The 18,030-nt window shown below is 41.7% G+C and overlaps 1 protein-coding gene across 3 annotated transcripts in view; it reads left to right on the top strand.

Annotated features, from left to right (window-relative positions):
* Window positions 1-15,420, top strand: part of LOC121299480 (phosphatidylinositol 4-kinase alpha) — a 35,600-nt gene extending 20,180 nt beyond the window's left edge. For all 3 annotated transcript variants that reach the window (XM_041227198.1, XM_041227199.1, XM_041227197.1), the window contains 26 exons: window positions 353-445; window positions 550-706; window positions 884-1,011; window positions 1,695-1,853; window positions 2,099-2,250; window positions 2,382-2,489; window positions 2,629-2,756; window positions 3,198-3,356; window positions 3,549-3,628; window positions 3,711-3,910; window positions 4,111-4,201; window positions 6,063-6,230; window positions 6,656-6,709; window positions 6,899-7,019; window positions 7,615-7,744; window positions 8,765-8,835; window positions 8,989-9,061; window positions 9,251-9,321; window positions 9,448-9,557; window positions 10,069-10,173; window positions 11,322-11,447; window positions 11,823-11,943; window positions 12,838-12,997; window positions 13,596-13,685; window positions 14,209-14,292; window positions 14,807-15,420. In XM_041227198.1, coding sequence (XP_041083132.1) covers window positions 353-445; window positions 550-706; window positions 884-1,011; window positions 1,695-1,853; window positions 2,099-2,250; window positions 2,382-2,489; window positions 2,629-2,756; window positions 3,198-3,356; window positions 3,549-3,628; window positions 3,711-3,910; window positions 4,111-4,201; window positions 6,063-6,230; window positions 6,656-6,709; window positions 6,899-7,019; window positions 7,615-7,744; window positions 8,765-8,835; window positions 8,989-9,061; window positions 9,251-9,321; window positions 9,448-9,557; window positions 10,069-10,173; window positions 11,322-11,447; window positions 11,823-11,943; window positions 12,838-12,997; window positions 13,596-13,685; window positions 14,209-14,292; window positions 14,807-14,858 — 2,991 coding nt within the window. In that variant the 3' untranslated portion in view covers window positions 14,859-15,420. The remainder of the gene's footprint in view (window positions 1-352; window positions 446-549; window positions 707-883; window positions 1,012-1,694; window positions 1,854-2,098; window positions 2,251-2,381; window positions 2,490-2,628; window positions 2,757-3,197; window positions 3,357-3,548; window positions 3,629-3,710; window positions 3,911-4,110; window positions 4,202-6,062; window positions 6,231-6,655; window positions 6,710-6,898; window positions 7,020-7,614; window positions 7,745-8,764; window positions 8,836-8,988; window positions 9,062-9,250; window positions 9,322-9,447; window positions 9,558-10,068; window positions 10,174-11,321; window positions 11,448-11,822; window positions 11,944-12,837; window positions 12,998-13,595; window positions 13,686-14,208; window positions 14,293-14,806) is intronic.
* Window positions 15,421-18,030: the final 2,610 nt, after the last annotated feature.

Here is an 18,030-nt window from a genome sequence, read left to right as displayed (position 1 = left end):
GCAGGCAGAAAAGGCAGGACAGTGTAGTGGTTAGATCTGCATACGGTTATCCTGAGCAAGTAACATCCTTAACTGAGTCAGCTCCCCTAGTTGTTGTACAGGTAAGAACCTTACCATACAGTATGTGAGATGTGGTGTCTATGGACTGCTCTGGGTAAGTACTATTAAGAACTAGCTTCTCCAGTGTTGAACAATATCAGTTACGTTTGAAGTGAGTTCTAGAAGAGGAAACACTTGAAGGGAGTTCTAGAACAGGACAGGAAGTGTTCTTTTTTAATGTGGAGAGGGACTGGATCACCTGTCTGTTACATGTACAGGCCATCCTCATTATTAACTGTTGATTTGCCTATAGACTACCCAGTTAACTGAAAGGCCGTCCTGTGTGAAGAAGGATTACTCGAACTTCATGGCTTCTCTGAACCTCCGGAACCGCTATGCAGGAGAGGTAAGCAGTTTGTTGACTTTATTGAGTTTAAAAAAAAAAAAAAAAAAAAAAAAAAATTCTTATAAAATTACAAAACCATATTATGGTTTGGCTGTGACTTGCAGGTTGCAGGGATGATCCAGTTCTCTGAAGCCACAGGGAGGACCTCGGACATCAACAAGCTAGCGATTAAACAGATGACTGACGCTCTAGATGCAGGGCAGCCTGAGGCTTACACACAGGCTATGTTCAAGCTCACCGCGCTTCTCATCAGCAGCAAAGGTAAACCTCGGGGGAAAAACATCCTTTAGCACTGCAAATGTCTGAAAAACACTTGTTTTTTTCTTTTCATAAAGAAACAACTTATTGGTTCTTGCTGGTTTCATAAAGTTTGCACATGCATTAAAAAAGAACCCTTGCTATATGTGCATTGTATGTTTCGTTTTCATTTTCCTGCAGACTGCGACCCTCAGCTCCTGCACCACCTGTGCTGGGACCCTCTGAAGATGTTCACAGAGCATGGGATGGAGGCTGCCATAGCTTGCTGGGAGTGGCTCCTGGCTGCCAGGAACGGAGAGGAGGTTCCAGTACGTGTGTTCTTAGTGTTCTGTCTTAGAAGTATCTGGTAACTGCAGTAGTGTGCCAATTTATTACAACACCTCATCTTATATCCTGGGTGTGAGAATTTCAATTCTCAGGTCAGTAGTCGGTGATATAGAAGCAATAAGCACTTATTGTGAAAATGTCCAACCACTTTTTGCTTTAATTAGGCATTTAAACAACTTCTAAAAAGTCTCATGCATTTGACCATTTGTGGCTATGTGTTCCTTTTCTCTTATTATTTTAAGTGAATTGCACTTGTGACCTATTAAAGTAGATAATCACTAATTGGTCTGTTTTGACAATTTGTCCAAGATTTTCAGTTCCAGTGGGTTGATTTCATATGCACAACAAATCAAAATAACAAAAGTAATGGGGTGTTGTAATAAATTTGCAGACTACTGTACATTCAGAGGTGTTTGAGGCTTTCAGAAATAGAGAGAAATGCAGACTTACACACATAGGTGTACAGAAGTTTAAAATGTCTAGTGACTATATATTCAGAAACGCATTGCTAACTCGGCACTAGGAGGTTTTGAATATGGCAGTAAAACCATGTACTTATTGTCCAGTTCTTCAGGCCTACAGATCATGAATCAGTTTATTTGTGTTACTTCTGGGAGTTTAGAACATGTTCTTCAGCTCTATCCACTGTCTTTCTTCCTCTTAGTTTATGCGCGAGATGGCTGGAGCCTGGCAGATGACTGTGGAGCTGAAAATGGGCCTGTTCTCGGAAGCTCAGAAAGAGGCTGATCCCTTGGCCGCTTCTGAAGAGAGCCAGCCAGCCCCATGCCCTCCGGAGGTCACTCCACACTTCATCTGGATTGATGTGAGTGCGCTACCTGACAGGTCAAATCCTGAAAAACTCATGCTTGAATCAGAACGCCCTGATCCAGTTTGACCCCTGTGTTTAAAAGGAATCTTATCATGGTTCTGGTGTTTTACCGGGCTCGGACTGGTACTGTGTGGTCTTAGAGATGCATTCCAGTCTGGTTCTGTGTTTCACTGTGGATTTTATTATCATGTTCTTCCGTGTTTCCCAATGGTAAAAGTGTTCTTTTGTTCCCTTTATAGTTCCTGGTGCAGCGCTTTGAAATTGCAAAGTACTGCAGTGCAGACCAGGTTGAAATATTTGCTACTCTGCTCCAGAGATCCTTTTCTCTCAATGTTGGGGGACCAAAAGGCACCATTAATCGCCACGTTGCCGCCATTGGACCACGTTTCAGGTTGGTTTTAGTGACGCTGTTCTAATAAATGTGTCATCGTTGTTTTGTTACTGTATTTATAGTTAGCTTTTCGGCAATCCTGTACACTTTGTAAATCATTTTGCTGCTGTTGTTTGTTCCTGCTCTTTCAGGTTGCTGACCCTTGGGCTCGCCCTCCTTCATTCGGACGTTGTCACAAATGCAACGATTCGAAATGTGCTGAGAGAGAAGATCTACTCCACTGCGTTTGATTACTTTAGGTAGGTAAGAGCATAACAAGTGCTGGGGGCACATCTAGGCTTTGCTTCCTAGTTTCTGATCTGTGGTTCATCTTATTGTATTTTTATCCTAACATTCAGTGTCTTGTTACATTGTACAAGTACTTTTTTCTTTTTTTAGTGTCACACCTAAGTTCCCCACCCAAGGAGAGAAGAGGCTGCGAGAGGATATCAGTATAATGATCAAGTTTTATGCCAGCATGCTGTCTGATAAGAAGTACCTTGCTGCAAGCCAGCTTGTACCACCTGGTGAGTTCATGCTGTCAATAACTGAACAGCTGCTTCCTAACTGCTGTGGAACTGAATATCAATCTACTTCAGTAGCTCTCAGGGTATTGTGCTGCAGGTCTTGGATTTCTCTCTCTGACTGACAGGGATCGTTTAAAAGATCAGTATGCAACATATTAAGTTATGATTTTACATTCTATTCATACATACTGTTCCCTGACGAACATAAAGCAGCTAACATAACGTTTTTGTGTAGCCAGTTTGCATTGGAGACCATGGTCTAACAGCTGTGGCTAACAAACCATGAAGAGAGGCTCTGTGTTTTTCTCTTAGTAGTGCAATCCAAATGTCATCTTGTTTCCAGGCTTGGATTGGGAATATCCAGTCGTGTGACGTGATCTTGCAACACAGATGATTTGAGATCTTTCAGCCTTGGTGTTAAAACCGTTATTTTGCTTCTAGACAATCAGGATCCTTCGGTGAATAGCCTGTCCGTGATGACGCCGACGGATTCCAGGAATAATCTTGACGTGACAGTTGGGTCCCGACAGCAGACCACCCAGGGCTGGATAAACACCTACCCTCTTTCCAGTGGGATGTCAACCATCTCCAAGAAATCAGGTGGGGTGATACAGTGTAGTGGAAAAGCTGCTGCCTGAAATGAATCTCTTTTAATAAGTGGTTCAGCAAGTCAGCCCTGGAGGGAAGCTGTAGCAGGATTAATAGTTCATTTAGATCCACTGCTGTTTTATGTAATTGAAATAGGTTTTTGTGTTCCTCTCACATTTTACTTTAGTTTTTTTTTTTCTCTAGGTTTGTCTAAGAAGAGTAACAGGGGAACCCAGTTGCACAAGTACTATATGAAACGCAGGACATTGCTGCTTGCTTTACTAGTAAGTGTTTTTTATTTTGTGCCCTGCTAGATCTCTCCCAGGGTCCGTTTTCTAACAGTATTTTTATGCTTTGCCTTACTAGGCCAGTGAGATTGAGCGCCTCACCACCTGGTATAACCCGCTGTCCACCCAGGAGCTGATAATCTCTACAGAGCAGTCTGTGGAGACCAGTATAGCCAACTGGAGGTCCAAGTACATCAGCCTGAGTGAGAAACAGTGGAAGGACAATGTGAACCTGGCCTGGAGCATCTCTCCCTACCTCGCGATCCACCTGCCAGACAGGTAGAGTGCGCTCGCCCGTGCCGTTCGGTACCACAGCACAGAGGTTTTAGAGGAGCAACACGATTTGATTATGCCTTACTGTGACAGCAAGTTTATTCAATTGGTCCTAAATGAATCCACAATGTGGGTGTTTAACGCTAATAGTTTTATTAAAACAAATATATAAGACTAGCTTTATTATTCTCTCTTTTTTTGTTAAGGTTTAAAAACACTGAATCTATCGGTTCTGAAGTGACCCGTTTGGTCCGCCTCGACCCAGGAGCTGTCAGTACTATACCAGAAGCAATCAAGGTGAGGAGAGGCGATGGTTATGGGTGACTGTTGGGCAGCGTGTTAGCTGCTGGATTAGCCAGTGGTGTACAGATGGTGGGAGTGCGCAACAAAATATCCAGCTATCAGAATCTGCTTTTCAATGGGCAGAACTGTTTAGGCAGCTGTTCTGGGTAAATCCAGCAATTTAAACTATGCAGAGCTGCAAAAGCCACTTGCTTGCACCCTGTACTTCACTGAATTACTTATCTGTGGGTTACTAGACTGCAGAAATGTGATACATGTTTCAATGATGTTAGACAGTTAATATTCATGAACTGATTAACATGTTTGTGCTCTCATTGTAATGCTATGTGCCATTTAACTCCTGTGTATAAAGCCCTGTCTTGCTGGTTTACCCAAAGGGCTGCTTTATAATGTGTTATTACTTCTGCTTCTCCAGATTAAGGCCTTGCTCTGCTGATCATTGTGATGGCTTGTGTATTTGGCAGGTGCTCATGTGTTTGTTCTGCCTGGTTTTAGTGTGTTTAACTTCAGGGATGCAGCTGGTCCCAGCTGAGGGTTGATCTGTTTGCTGCCTAATTGAGCCGGTTAGGGTCTAATTAGCTCCATTGCTTCTGTTCAGAATTCATTCACATCAACATGGTGGTGGAGTGAATCAGCACTTTTCTTGTTAAGTGGGTTTTAAAAGTTTGTTTTCTGTGTAAAGGAAAACTGAATAGGCAGCTTGGCGTTTTATACAGAATTTGGATAGGGTATGTAAATCAAATTAAAAACAATGTTAAAAACTGCTGTAGCCCGCAGAGGTCTGGATCGTGTTTCTACAGTGAAGTGGCTCGGGTGTGTTCATTGACCCTGGACCACGTAGAGAGCCTGTGGTTAAGCAGGAATTTAAAACCAGAATACCTACCTTTCTTTCTGTAGCCCTCTTTTGTGTGGTGTTTTCTTTGTTGCAAAGGTGGAGAATGCCGTGTTGTGTGTGGGTGTGTGTGTGTGCTTATAGGCACCAGTAGCCTCTTTACACTTAGAGACGAGTGATTGAATTAATTTGGGTATTCTGTTACGAGTTTTGTTACCTTACATCATTTTCATTTTTTTGTATATAAATCGTTGTTGGTAAGTTTGGGCTGACCTGCATTTGGATTTTGTCATGTTGAAGGAGCTTTTGTTAAAGCTCAAGCCTTGTTCTCCCTTTCCGACCCCCTCACTAGCAGCTTCTATTGTCACCGGGCAGCTTGTAGTCGGGGTGGCACTTGATTACTGAGGCAGGGATGCCACTTGTGACAGCTCTAAAGACAGGTCTCACAGAGGCTCTTTCTAATGCCCCTTTGCTGTCCCCGCGGCAGCTGTTACTTCTCGACGTCAAGCTTGCATGGGCCGTTTCTCAGAAAAGCCTTTAGACCTGATTCTAGAGCTTCCAATTGTAAACCAGAATCCTTTAGACCTGATTCTAAAGCAGGGGTGCCCAATCCTGGTCCTGGAGGGCTGGTGTCCCTCCTGGTTTTTGTTCCAACTGTACACTAAATTGCTTAATTGGGCCAATTAAGCTTCTAATAAGTGCTTGTTGATCCAATTAAGTAATTTAGGGGACAGTTGGAACAAAAGCCAGGAGAACACTGGCACTCCAGGACCAGGATTGGGCACCCCTGTTCTAGAGCTTCCAACTGTAAACCAGAATCCTTTAGACCTGATTCTAGAGCTTCCAATTGAAAATCAGGTTTCGGGGATTACATTGGAACACCCTGCTTCAGTATATCCGTGCAGGTTGAATATGAGCTTATGTGCTTTATTATGTACAACAGAAAAGACGCAGAAAAGGATTAACATGTAATTGATCGCGTTCAGATAGGTTTCAAATTTTATTGTCGGATTCTTTCCATAGTACCTGGTAACGTGGCACACTATTGATGCCGATTCCCCTGAACTGAGCCATATTCTGTGCTGGGCACCAACTGACCCTCCCACGGGCCTGTCCTATTTCTCCAGCATGTTTCCACCACATCCCCTCACCGCTCAGTACGGGGTTAAAGTCCTGAGGTCATTCCCTCCGGTAAGTGTTTCTCGTGCTGTTAAACTGGCTCGCCACTGGTGCTGGTGGAGGAGTCAGCCTATAAAGAAATGCAGTGCTCCCCCATTATAAGGCAGTCCTTTATACAGCGGAACCAATTGTAAAGCATCTTTTCAGCTTGGAACACAAGTAACACAGTCTTACTAATCTTAGCTTTATAAATGGGAGAGCAGGGTATAGACCCCTATACCTTTTGCACATCAAATAGAAATTGCGACTCGCACCCAGATTTGAATCCGGTGTTTGGACACACCAGTTTTTTTTTTTTTTTTTTTTTTTTACATACAGCACAACTGAATCTCTATAGCACTAACAAGACAATAGCATGTTTTTTACCATCTTGATAATGATGTGAAGATGTTATTCATTCATAAAGCACAGTAATTTTTTTTTTTTTTTTAATGCAGGATGCCATTCTGTTCTACATTCCTCAAATTGTCCAGGCACTTCGATATGACAAGGTAAGGGTGTACAGTTTAGGCAAGATTTTAAAAAGAACAAAAAGCGTTCTTTTTGAGATCTTTGGTTCGCTAACAGTGTATGCATTAGAAGGTGGAAGATGGGTAACTGACCATCTGTGTTTGCATTCAACCTTTAAAAGAAGTCTTCCCATGCTAGTTCTCTGACTGACGGTTTATTAATGCCTGCAGATGGGGTATGTTAGAGAGTATATCCTGTGGGCAGCAGCAAAGTCCCAGCTCCTGGCACACCAGTTCATCTGGAACATGAAAACCAACATCTACCTGGATGAGGAAGCACACCATAAAGATCGTAAGACAGTATCGTCTCGCTCTGTTAAACATCACAAACCGTCATTAAGATGCACTCAAGTCGTTCTGACTTTTATCACAGGTCTTAAATAGCCATGTTCTTGCCTTGTAAAACCTGGGCAATTACAAGTGGTTCTTACTCCTACACAGAAGTTAACATGTGTAATTACATGCTAACATCACAGCACACACCATTTCCATGTTATTACACGTGTGTTCCACCAGTAGTTACCATGTAAGATCAGGAAACGTTGGTTGTTACCCAGTTATCGCCATGGTTTTGTATGCACGGTTTCTGGTTGTATGAGTGTAGTCGTAGAAATAGCCATACAGGCATATACTTTGGTTTCTGTGAAAATGCAGTTTCTGCTTTGGTTTCATATACTGTAAGTGCCCATGTCTGAGTATTTGCATCGCTTTACAGCAGCATGGCAAGTTGTATTAGTAAAATGAATAAAGCTTTGTAGGTGAATTTGTAAAAGATGTTGCTGTTCTAACACAGTGAGGCATACAAGCACGACACAAGCTCCTGCCCCTATTTGCATGGCTACAGGGTCTGTGTGTTTCTCACTGCCTGCATTGTGATCCCTATCCAGCTGACATCGGAGATCTGCTGGAGCAGCTGGTGGAGGAGATCACAGGCTCGCTGTCCGGACCTGCCAAGGACTTCTACCAGAGGGAGTTCGACTTCTTCAACAAGATCACCAATATCTCTGCTATTATAAAGTACGATCCCTTCTAGCACTACATCAGAGGGACGGAGGGGAGGGGCGGCACTGAACGAGGACCTGCTTTCAAACTGTGTACCGGATGAAACTGAATACATCTCTGGCACAGACAATAGGGTCAAACTCTGGCATTGTGTAACTCGGCTTCTACTCGGCAAAAGAGAATCAAATACCCTTTTAACCATCTGGCTAGGGTTAGACACATAACCTATATCCTCTAAATACTGTCCAGATTCATGCAGAGCTGTTTTTAACATTGCCAGTTATGCCTGTATTTTAAAATAATAATAAAGCACACTGGGATGATGCAAGCTGTGTTTAGAGTTGGTACCAGCTCACTGCTCTGTGATTAGAGCTGTTTTGACAAGGCTCATTTAAGGCAGCATATGAGATGCTTTTGAGCTTCTTAACCAGTTCCCACTGGTGTAATTAGCATACCACTTGCCTCATTAGAACAATAATATGGGGGTATTAGAAGCATTCTTGTGGAAACCATCAAACCAAACCTCAAGACAGTGGAGCTGTTCCAGTTCACTCCCTGAGTTTCACAGCATTAAGTTATTCCTCAGACTTATCTGTTCATGTTTTGTTCCATTTTATTTTGCCTAACACCATTATATGCACGTATGAAACAGCAGAATACACAATCCTCTGCAAATATTATGATAATGCATACAGCAGACTGCTGATATGATCCTAAACTAGCTTCAGATGTCTTCTTGAGATGCATCCTTCTTTGTGATCTTACAGGTGCAAGCTGGCTATATCTAATGGACCAGCATGGAAGTGAATGACAGTTTAATAGTGCTTATAATACTGTGTGTTTTTATTACTCCTTGCAATGTATCCAACACACTCAAAGGTTCTGGTTGTACAGCGGTGACATTGATGAGATCGGAATTCTGTGCTATATGTGTGGTGTGGCAGCAAATGTATTCTGCAGTATGCAAGCAGTGCAGCTGAAGGGTTGTGCTTTCGTGACTGCACACTGATGTCTTGCAATGTTCTTTTCTTGTAGACCTACCCCTAAAGGTGAGGAGAGAAAAAAAGCTTGCTTGAGAGCTCTGTCTGAGATTAAAGTACAGCCTGGTAAGAACACTGGCCACCCTACTTTTTAAAATCAATTTTAAACATGCAGATTGTGAACAAAGCATCACAATCTGTATTACTTTCTTCAGCGTTCTTCAGCGCACTTGTAAATCACCGAATCGTTTTTTTTGTATTGTTTTTTTTTTTTTCTAGGCTGTTACCTGCCCAGTAATCCTGAAGCCATAGTTTTAGACATTGACTACAAATCAGGAACCCCTATGCAAAGGTAGAGAATGGGAAGTGCTGTATGATAAAACTTAATACTATGTGTGGCAGGCATCTTCATGTGTAAGGCACGTTCTCTTGTGCAGTTTGTGTGCGTGAGAGAGAGAGAGAGGGGGCTACAACCAGATCGCTAGCTTCTCCAAGAATGCTCTTGCTATTATTTATTTGTTTATTTTGTGTTATCTTCCAGTGCGGCAAAAGCTCCATACTTGGCTAAATTCAAGGTGAAAAGGTGTGGTGTTAGTGAACTAGAGAAGGAAGGTTAGTAAGCCTGTTCTATAATGCTTCCTTGAATTGCAGAAATGAGTTGCTGGTTTAGTTTCATTAGCGTTTGAACTACGTTCCCATCAGCCCACTCCATGTGTCTATTCTTTTCTAATAATGCAGGGCTGCGCTGCCGCTCTGATTCTATTGATGAGGCCGATGAGAACGGAGAAGGGGCAAGGAAAATCTGCTGGCAGGCAGCCATCTTCAAAGTGGGCGATGACTGTAGACAGGTACAGCCGCTTTTTGGAGCACTTGTGTCATCAAAGTCAACACGGTGTTGTGATTTTGATAATTAAAAACCTTCTTAATGCTTATTTTTAGTGCAACTGCGCCACCCATTTCGAAACCTGCTCTCACGCGAATGGGTAAAGCTATCCAGCTGTCTGAACTTGAATTCTGTTACGCTAGATGTATATTGAATGCGGTCTGAAGTGGAACCTGTGTATAGTGCACTTTGGGGAGAAATATGGGGAATTTCAGCAAAGATTAAATAATTATTGCTAATTGAAGTTTTGGAACATAAATGAGACCTTTTATAAAAATTTACCTGAGTGCAAAAGTTTAAGAAAAAGGCAGTGTATATTAAACTTTTAACGCTCTGTCATAAATTGTGAGCATCAATAATTTCTGCTGATGCCTTCGTCAGACTTGTTTGTACGATGATGTGAAAGCTGTTGGCGGTACAGGTGTGGTCTGTTTTTGGGCTTGACAGTAAATCTTTCTTTTTGCCTCATTCTGTAGGACATGTTAGCACTGCAGATCATTGGACTCTTCAAGAACATATTCCAGCTGGTCGGGCTGGACCTGTTTGTGTTCCCCTACAGAGTGGTGTCAACAGCTCCAGGGGTGAGGAGGACAGTGATACTGCGCGATACTGCGCGATACTGCGCGATACTGCACGATTCTGCGAGTACAGCGCATGCAGTATCAGTTGCAGTAACCTGCTCTAGTAGATTACGAACGTATCTTCACAATCACAAATGGGTTTAATCCTTTCCCTGATCAGTTATATTCACTATCAGTCACACCTTTTAATAGAGGTCCATTTGATCTAAGCTTCATCAGATACTACATACATACAAACCCAGCTCCATTGCTGTCCACTGTGTGTTTTTATTGCATTTAGTAATGCTAGTGAGGGGATCAGTAAGTTGGCCATGGGGTTGATAGTGTTTATGGAATATATAATTAACCTCTTCCCTGACTAGTGCCTGGGTAAACCATACCTACTGTTCTGTAACTGTTGAACACAGTCAAACAAGCTGTTTCAGTGTCTGACCAGTTTTCTCCCCCATAGATAGTTCAGTGATTCACCAGATGTTTAAACTCTGTTGGGAATATATAACAGGAAGCCAGGTCCCCTTTTCTAAATTAGAAACACATGAAATGATTAGAGAGGAGGTTTAGAAATAACATTTTAATGGTAGGGCTGGAGTATTTTGTCTCCTAAACAAGCTGCAGAGAACACAGAATGCCAGGCATTTAGATGCGGAAAAACAGTTAAATGCCTGGATGGATGCATTATACAGCACAAGAGCATGAACAGTAAGAATGCAGCTGCGAGGTTATTTGTTAGAGTTGCTGCAGTGAGTGTGACAGGGACATGTTTAGAAGTAAAGATTTCATCTCCTGGTAGTTTTGCAGGGAGCTACAGGTAAGCAGATCATTTTTTTCGAGGAATCCCTGGTTATGCATTCATAATTAATGGCAATTTTAAATAATTGATTCTCTAATTGTATGCAGTATATCCCCCTCAGACTACCTGGAATGCAGGAGTCTGTTGCTGTTTGCTAATTAAATAAATACAAAAATGAATTTTTTTTTTTTTTTTTTCCCCCCCACTCTTGGGGGATAAGTCTACGGTGCCTTGCATTGCTTCCAAACTTAATTACCTGTGTGTGCTTTTGATATGTTAAATGTGGGTGGTGCTTCTGTTGGTGTAATGATGTAGACTGCCCTGTACTAACTCTCTCTTGATTCTTCTTTTTTAACAGTGTGGGGTTATTGAATGCATTCCTGACTGCAAGTCTCGTGATCAGCTGGGGCGACAGACAGATTTTGGAATGTATGATTATTTCAGGAACCAGTATGGAGATGAGTCTACACTTGCCTTCCAGAAGGTAAATGGGAAGGAATGTACGTCTGCTGCTGGTTTCACTGCCCGCGGTTAGCATACAGCTTTCACTCTGCAGCTCACAATGTTTAAATACTCCCAAAACAAGGGAACTGTACACACTCCAAAAATAGACTGTACATGTGCTTAATATATTGATGCACCTAATTGTTTATTTAGTTGTATTAATAACCCTCTAACGGTTAACATGTTGAGTCATGATGATATAGGTCCCTGTTTTTAATCCGATGATGAACAGCATGGTCCCCCTCTCAAGCTGAGCTGTCTGTGTGTATCAGCAGCAGGGAGTGTGTAGCAGCTGTGCTCCGTGCTGGGCTGACTTGCTTCCTCACTTGCTCTGCGGCCCCTTTGTTTCTCACAGGCGCGATACAACTTCATCCGCAGCATGGCTGCCTACAGCCTCCTCCTCTTCCTGCTGCAGATCAAAGACCGTCACAATGGAAACATCATGCTGGATAGCAAAGGGCACCTCATTCACATTGGTAAGAACTACGTGCGTGCTGGGCTAACTCTCCCTCCCCCCCATTCTCAGTTAGGATCTCTCATTCTGTCTCTCTGTCCAAAGGACCCCCTAGTAAAACAAATCTCTCCTCGGTTTAACATTGATGCTACTTCATTACGTACTGTGAAAAATAATGGAACATGTGCTACATCAGTGTGGTAAGCATACCATGAGCCATCTGCTTTATGAGCTGCATTACCCCACAGTGTTGGCTGGTTGGTTAGTTAGTTGGTAAAAACACAATGATTAGTTATCATGACAATAATGAAAATACATTCTGCCCTTTTATTTAACAGAAATTCACGTGGTGCCTTGCCATGCTTAAACAGCCTTTTGCGCTTTTTTTTTTTTTTTTTTTTTTTTTACCCAGTTGTGAGTTCTGTGTATTTTCTTTGACTCCCATCTGACCTTGTTTAGACGGGTGAAGCAAACTTCCTTTATAAGGCAAGGGGATTGGAAAAGGGAAGAAGTGAGTCAGTGGGGAGCTCAGAGGAGAAGAGAAGAATGTGAAGCTGGACTACATGTTGCATGGCGTGAAGCCACAGAACACAATGGGGCACATGCCTTCACTTAGCTCCATGGGATTGTTCCCTCTGAAAAGAGACGATGGCTGTTTTAATTAGAACAGCCTGCCAAAAGTGTTACCACTACCGTCTGCAAAAAAAAAAAAAAAAAAAAAAAAAGTACAATAAAAAGAGAACTTAGTCCCTGTGGCTTGTGCTTTTGGATCCAGAGGACCATAAGGGCTGCCCTTTCTTGATTAAATAAATAAATACCTCTCCATCGTTCTTTTTTGTCAGGGCCTGCTCATGGTAAACCCTGGAATGATTTGAATGTTTCTTTTTCATTGCTGTTTTCTTGGTGGCCCGTGCAGACTTTGGCTTCATGTTTGAAAGCTCTCCCGGTGGTAACCTAGGCTGGGAGCCTGACATCAAGCTGACCGATGAGATGGTGATGATTATGGGAGGGAAGATGGAGGCCACGCCCTTCAAGTGGTTCATGGAGATGTGTGTCAGGGGATACCTGGCTGTCAGGTGAGACTGGAGCTCTCTGTATTGAATCCTAGTGTAACCAGTTTAAGGATTTTATTGGCTGCTCAAACAGTCGCTTCTGTAATATAATGTTATAGTCCCTAAGGCACACAAGGCATCGAGCTGCAATACTTGGCTTAAAAAAAAAAAAGCAATCAGCTAGGCCCACAAATCATGCTGGCTGCTGTTTATTCTGCATTTATTTCTCTTCCATTCTTCAGCCAGGGAGTGCAATGTGTGTTTCACTGGAAAATACATAGTGGATGCAGTAAAGTAATAGTAAAATGTATATTATAAAAAGTATTTCAGCGCTCTACCCTTTCTGAAAACCTGGCACTCAGTCCCAGCTCTGTAAAGGTGTGATTCCCAGGAAAGCCTTTCTTTCACTACAGGTGTGTAGTTTTGAAAACTGCACTTAACCCCAATAATGACCCTAATTCAATTCTAGTATGTGTCTAGAATATGAGTGCAAAGCCAATTATTGTGAAAGGTGTGAAAGCAGCTGAGACCTTCTGTTTTCACTTTGCAGCTGGGTGTATGAATTGTGGGACAGTGTTATTAACAGCTCTGATCTGATCTGTGACTCTCTCTCGCCCTGCAGACCTTACATGGATGCTGTTGTCTCCTTGGTAACCTTAATGCTGGACACTGGTCTGCCATGCTTCCGTGGACAGACTATTAAGCTGCTGAAGTAAGTTTTTTGGAAACGTGCAACACGCTGAAGCTGTTCAAATATTAAAATGCTGCAATTAGCCAAAGTGGCATCTAAACTCCTCAGGATCTGTCTTATCAGGGCAGTCTATAAGTCAATACGAACATGTAACTGGAGTTTGGTAAACCAGAGGTTTAAAAGGAGGCAATGATAGATGGCAGTTTCTGTACTGTGATAGGACCAAGCTTTTATTTCTGTTTGGGTCTGTTATTTATTTATTTCCTGTTTAATGTTTAACCACACAAAGAATAGTGCAGTCCAGCAGTCCATGTGCCCCTTTAGATCCAGAGCCCGCTGTCTTGCTTTTGCACAGTATAGAGGCTTAGCATTATTTACCCAGAGCCCACTGTCTTGCTGATGCACAATAGAGAGCTGATTACCACATGGGCTTAGCATTAGTTACCTCCTTCACTGACATTATTCTCATTCTTTGGAATGAAGTGTTCTATTAAGTGTAGAGGGTGTTGTTGTGAATAATAATACATTGTTTGTTCATTTACAGGCAAAGGTTCAATCCCAATGTAAGCGAGAAAGAAGCCGCGAACTATATAATCAAGGTTATTCAGAACTGTTTCCTCAGCAACAGGTTTGTTTACTTGGGTATTTTGTGTTTCCTGTGCAATTGGGGCAAAAACTCAGGTGTGTGTTTTTTTTTTTTGCACAATATTTAACACAGATTGAGTGTCCACTCAGTCATGTCAAAAGTATTTTAATAAGTAAAGCTGGATATGAAGTTTGATCAAATGCAACACATACACTGTGTTCTTTTTTAATCAGTCTGGTTGAGTAATTATTTCACGGACAGACCATTGTAAAGCTTTTTTATGAAGTAAATGTTTTGTTACCTGTTTTAACCTTTCAATGCTAAGTAACTATAAAGAACAAGAACTCCACGATGAAATAGGTGTGGTGGCATACAAATGTTCAATACTATACATGCATACAATGTTGTTTTACCTTAGTAATAATATGAAAACTCTTTGGTTTTGAGTAATCTTTTCTAGACCTCTGTACTGCACTGCACTGTTCAAAGAGTTCTAGTCACATTGCTTGTTACATTATATAATCTAAAGAATAACATTGTGTTCTTCTTTTTGTAGGAGCAAAACCTATGACATGATCCAGTATTACCAGAACCAGATCCCTTACTAACACTGAACCTTTTGCAAAAAAAAAAGAAAAACGAAACAAACCTCCGTCTATCTGTTTTGTGTAAATCATAGCTGTTGCAGTAGCCTTCTAATTTATGTGCACTTTTAAAGAAAAGTTTACTGTAATCAGTCTGCATGTGCTGTGTCTGGGCAATTCAGAGATTATTCCTGCCACTTTATTTAGAAGTTTGGTCTTGAAACATTCTTGTCTCTGTTGAAAAGCTGAGAATTAGGTGGGGATAGTTTATATAACTTGCCCAAAAATGTAGTAGTTTTACTTGGACCTGGCTGTACCAGTACCTTTGTTTCCTGTACTTTGCAACAGTCCTACATTATACAAAATGTTTTCCAGCAAACATGATGTAGAAATTGTACATGATGATCTGTAGAGTGAAATATGTGTAATGTAAATGGGAGTTAAACGCCACACTGTAGCTGACCTCTGTTGCTAGTGTGAGTTATTTAATAACAGGAAGATCATCTGTATGTGCTACTTGACTTTATAATGTTCTCTTGGGTGTTCATATGATTGTATTTAATCTAATAAATCAATGCATTATAAAGTACACGTGTACTGTTTCTTTTAAATGTCTCATTGGTAACCCTGGCGCTGCTGCTGGATGCAGGTTTGGCTTGCTGTTAAATTGCTGAAGGAAGTGATTCGGAAACTTGCAACTTGCTCTGTAAAATATCAAGATGCTGCAATTAGCCAAAGTGGCAACCAGGGCACCGTAACTATTAGGATGTGTGATACGAGGGGAATGCGAGTAGAACGTTGTGATGCTACACGCGTGGATATTTATGTGTTAATTGTAGATTTGGATTACTGTGCTGGCCCATCACTATATAATATAACCTGCTATTTAAAATACTTGTCTTGAATTATAAGAAGTACAAGTCGGGGTGGGACAGACTTTTAAAAACTAGACGATGAAATCACGCAGACAGTGTTCTGTAACAATCTTGTTTGTCTGAGTTCTGCCTTGCGCCGTTTTTTTTTGTTCCCACCCCCCACTGCATTTTGACTTGCTGTGATGGCTTTAGATTGGGGAATAAATTAGTAGAGAGGATGATTCTCCTAATGATGTGCGTTAGACTTGCCCCAGCGATGGCTCCTCCAGTGAATGGAGCCCTGTTATCTGGTAATGAGCTACCAGTCCGATCACATCCTCTGGAGATGCTGATGATGAGGTGGAGTGGAGTCCTGTGCTTCAGAAGCATTATGGAGTAGTTTGTATTGAAAGAAAAGCCTCTGTATAGATACAGTAAAGATGCTGATAGCTGTAAAATGCAATGTGTACAGCACTCCTGCTCCTAATTTCCACCACATATACCAGTATTACGTGGATTGAAAATAATTGTAAAGGTTCAGCTACAGCACAGAGTATATCATGTTCACTAAGCACAACACACTGTAGCAGTGACAATATTAACCAGCAGTATTTCTGGCAGATAGATTCAAATACAACAATGCTGCACTGCATCCCCTTCGGTTATTTGCATTTTAATACGCTTGAAAACTGTGTGAACTCTGGAGTGCGAGAAGCTGCCCTGCCAAAACTTTGAAAAAATAGATATGCGTTATAAAATAGATACATAGACAGATATGCATTATAAAATAGATACATAGACAGATATGCGTTATAAAATAGATACATAGACAGATATGCGTTATAAAATAGATACATAGACAGATATGCGTTATAAAATAGATACATAGACAGATATGCGTTATAAAATAGATACATAGATAGGAAAAGTAACATTGTCCAATTGTGCACATAGTGACAAAATATATTTAATTTAATATGGACATCCCCCCCCCCCCCTTTACTGTAGTGATGTGAAAAGTGAAGCCTTGTGAATCACTAAGCCCTTTGAACCGTTGGCTCGCCAGAAGGTTCCCTGATCCGAATCGCTCAAAGTGCTTCAGCCTCTTTACTGCCATCTAGCGGTAGAGCTGCACAACCCACTGTCTTTAAAGTGGAAGCATTCCAAACATGTGACAGAACTATCAATACTAAAGTGATGTAGCCCACAGCTAACTACACTGTTAGTTTACAGAGAAGGCAATGACCCTTCATATATTTTTTATACACATTACTAAGCAATTCATAATGTTCTCAGTTACACTGAGAAAGTACGATTTAAACAATCACTATACAGATGTTTGTAGGAGTATATCAATGTAATAATATCATAATAAATTGAGAAATGCAGAATTCATGCATTTTCTATATGGGAGATTTAGTGATGGTATTGATGCGTTCATTTGGTTCCTTCCAGGAATCCTTTGGCGTTTAATGAGTGATTTTACTGACTTTGTCCAGTTTCTGCCACAGTGTTCACAGTGCGCTGTTTCAGGCAGTCCGAAAAGAACCGTTTTTGCAATGTTTTTAAATTTCTAGCCTGAAGAGATGTCCCATCACAATCTATCTTAACCTGGCTTGTACTCCTAAGAAGCACTGCCAATCCTCCCAGCTAGTGGAGGGATTGTTATCTGCTTTAGAGTTAGCGCCGCTGTCAAGTGAGCAAACAGGGTTCAATTCCCTGCTGGTACGGGAAAATAGTTTGTAGGTTTGCACAGAGTAGACAAAACAACACTAGGTTCTGATGCAGTGTATTATACGTCCAATTAGAAGATCTGCTTTATTGAGATGGCATGATGAGCGACAACAATTTGTTTCCCTAAACTTCAAACTTGGAAAGCTCTTGATATCATGAACCATAATGACCGACTTGATTTAACAAGACAGGCAGCGAACACACAACAAAAACCCCCGAGACTCCCAGGGACTTGTTTCACCTGCAATACGGGATTAATTAACATGTTGTTCAGCATGGCATGAAGCATCTCAAGAGCAGAGCAGAGACGCCGCATTGGGGAGGCGCTAGAGAACAGGCTGGCAGCTCTTTACGGAACGCTAACAAGCACAAAGTAATGAGGGAACCATTCGGAAAAGGTGTGACACTTGTGGAGATGGACTGGAGGGAACCAGCCAGAGTCACGACAGGGTGTCTAAACAGCGAGGAATGAGTGGACTGGAGGGAACCAGCCAGAGTCACGACAGGGTGTCTAAACAGCGAGGAATGAGTGGACTGGAGGGAACCAGCCAGAGTCACGACAGGGTGTCTAAACAGCGAGGAATGAGTGGACTGGAGGGAACCAGCCA

This window comes from Polyodon spathula, chromosome 25 (assembly GCF_017654505.1).
Source record: "Polyodon spathula isolate WHYD16114869_AA chromosome 25, ASM1765450v1, whole genome shotgun sequence".
NCBI lineage: Eukaryota > Metazoa > Chordata > Actinopteri > Acipenseriformes > Polyodontidae > Polyodon > Polyodon spathula.
Note: the sequence above shows the minus strand (reverse complement) of the source record. Positions and strands in the feature narration are given on the sequence as shown.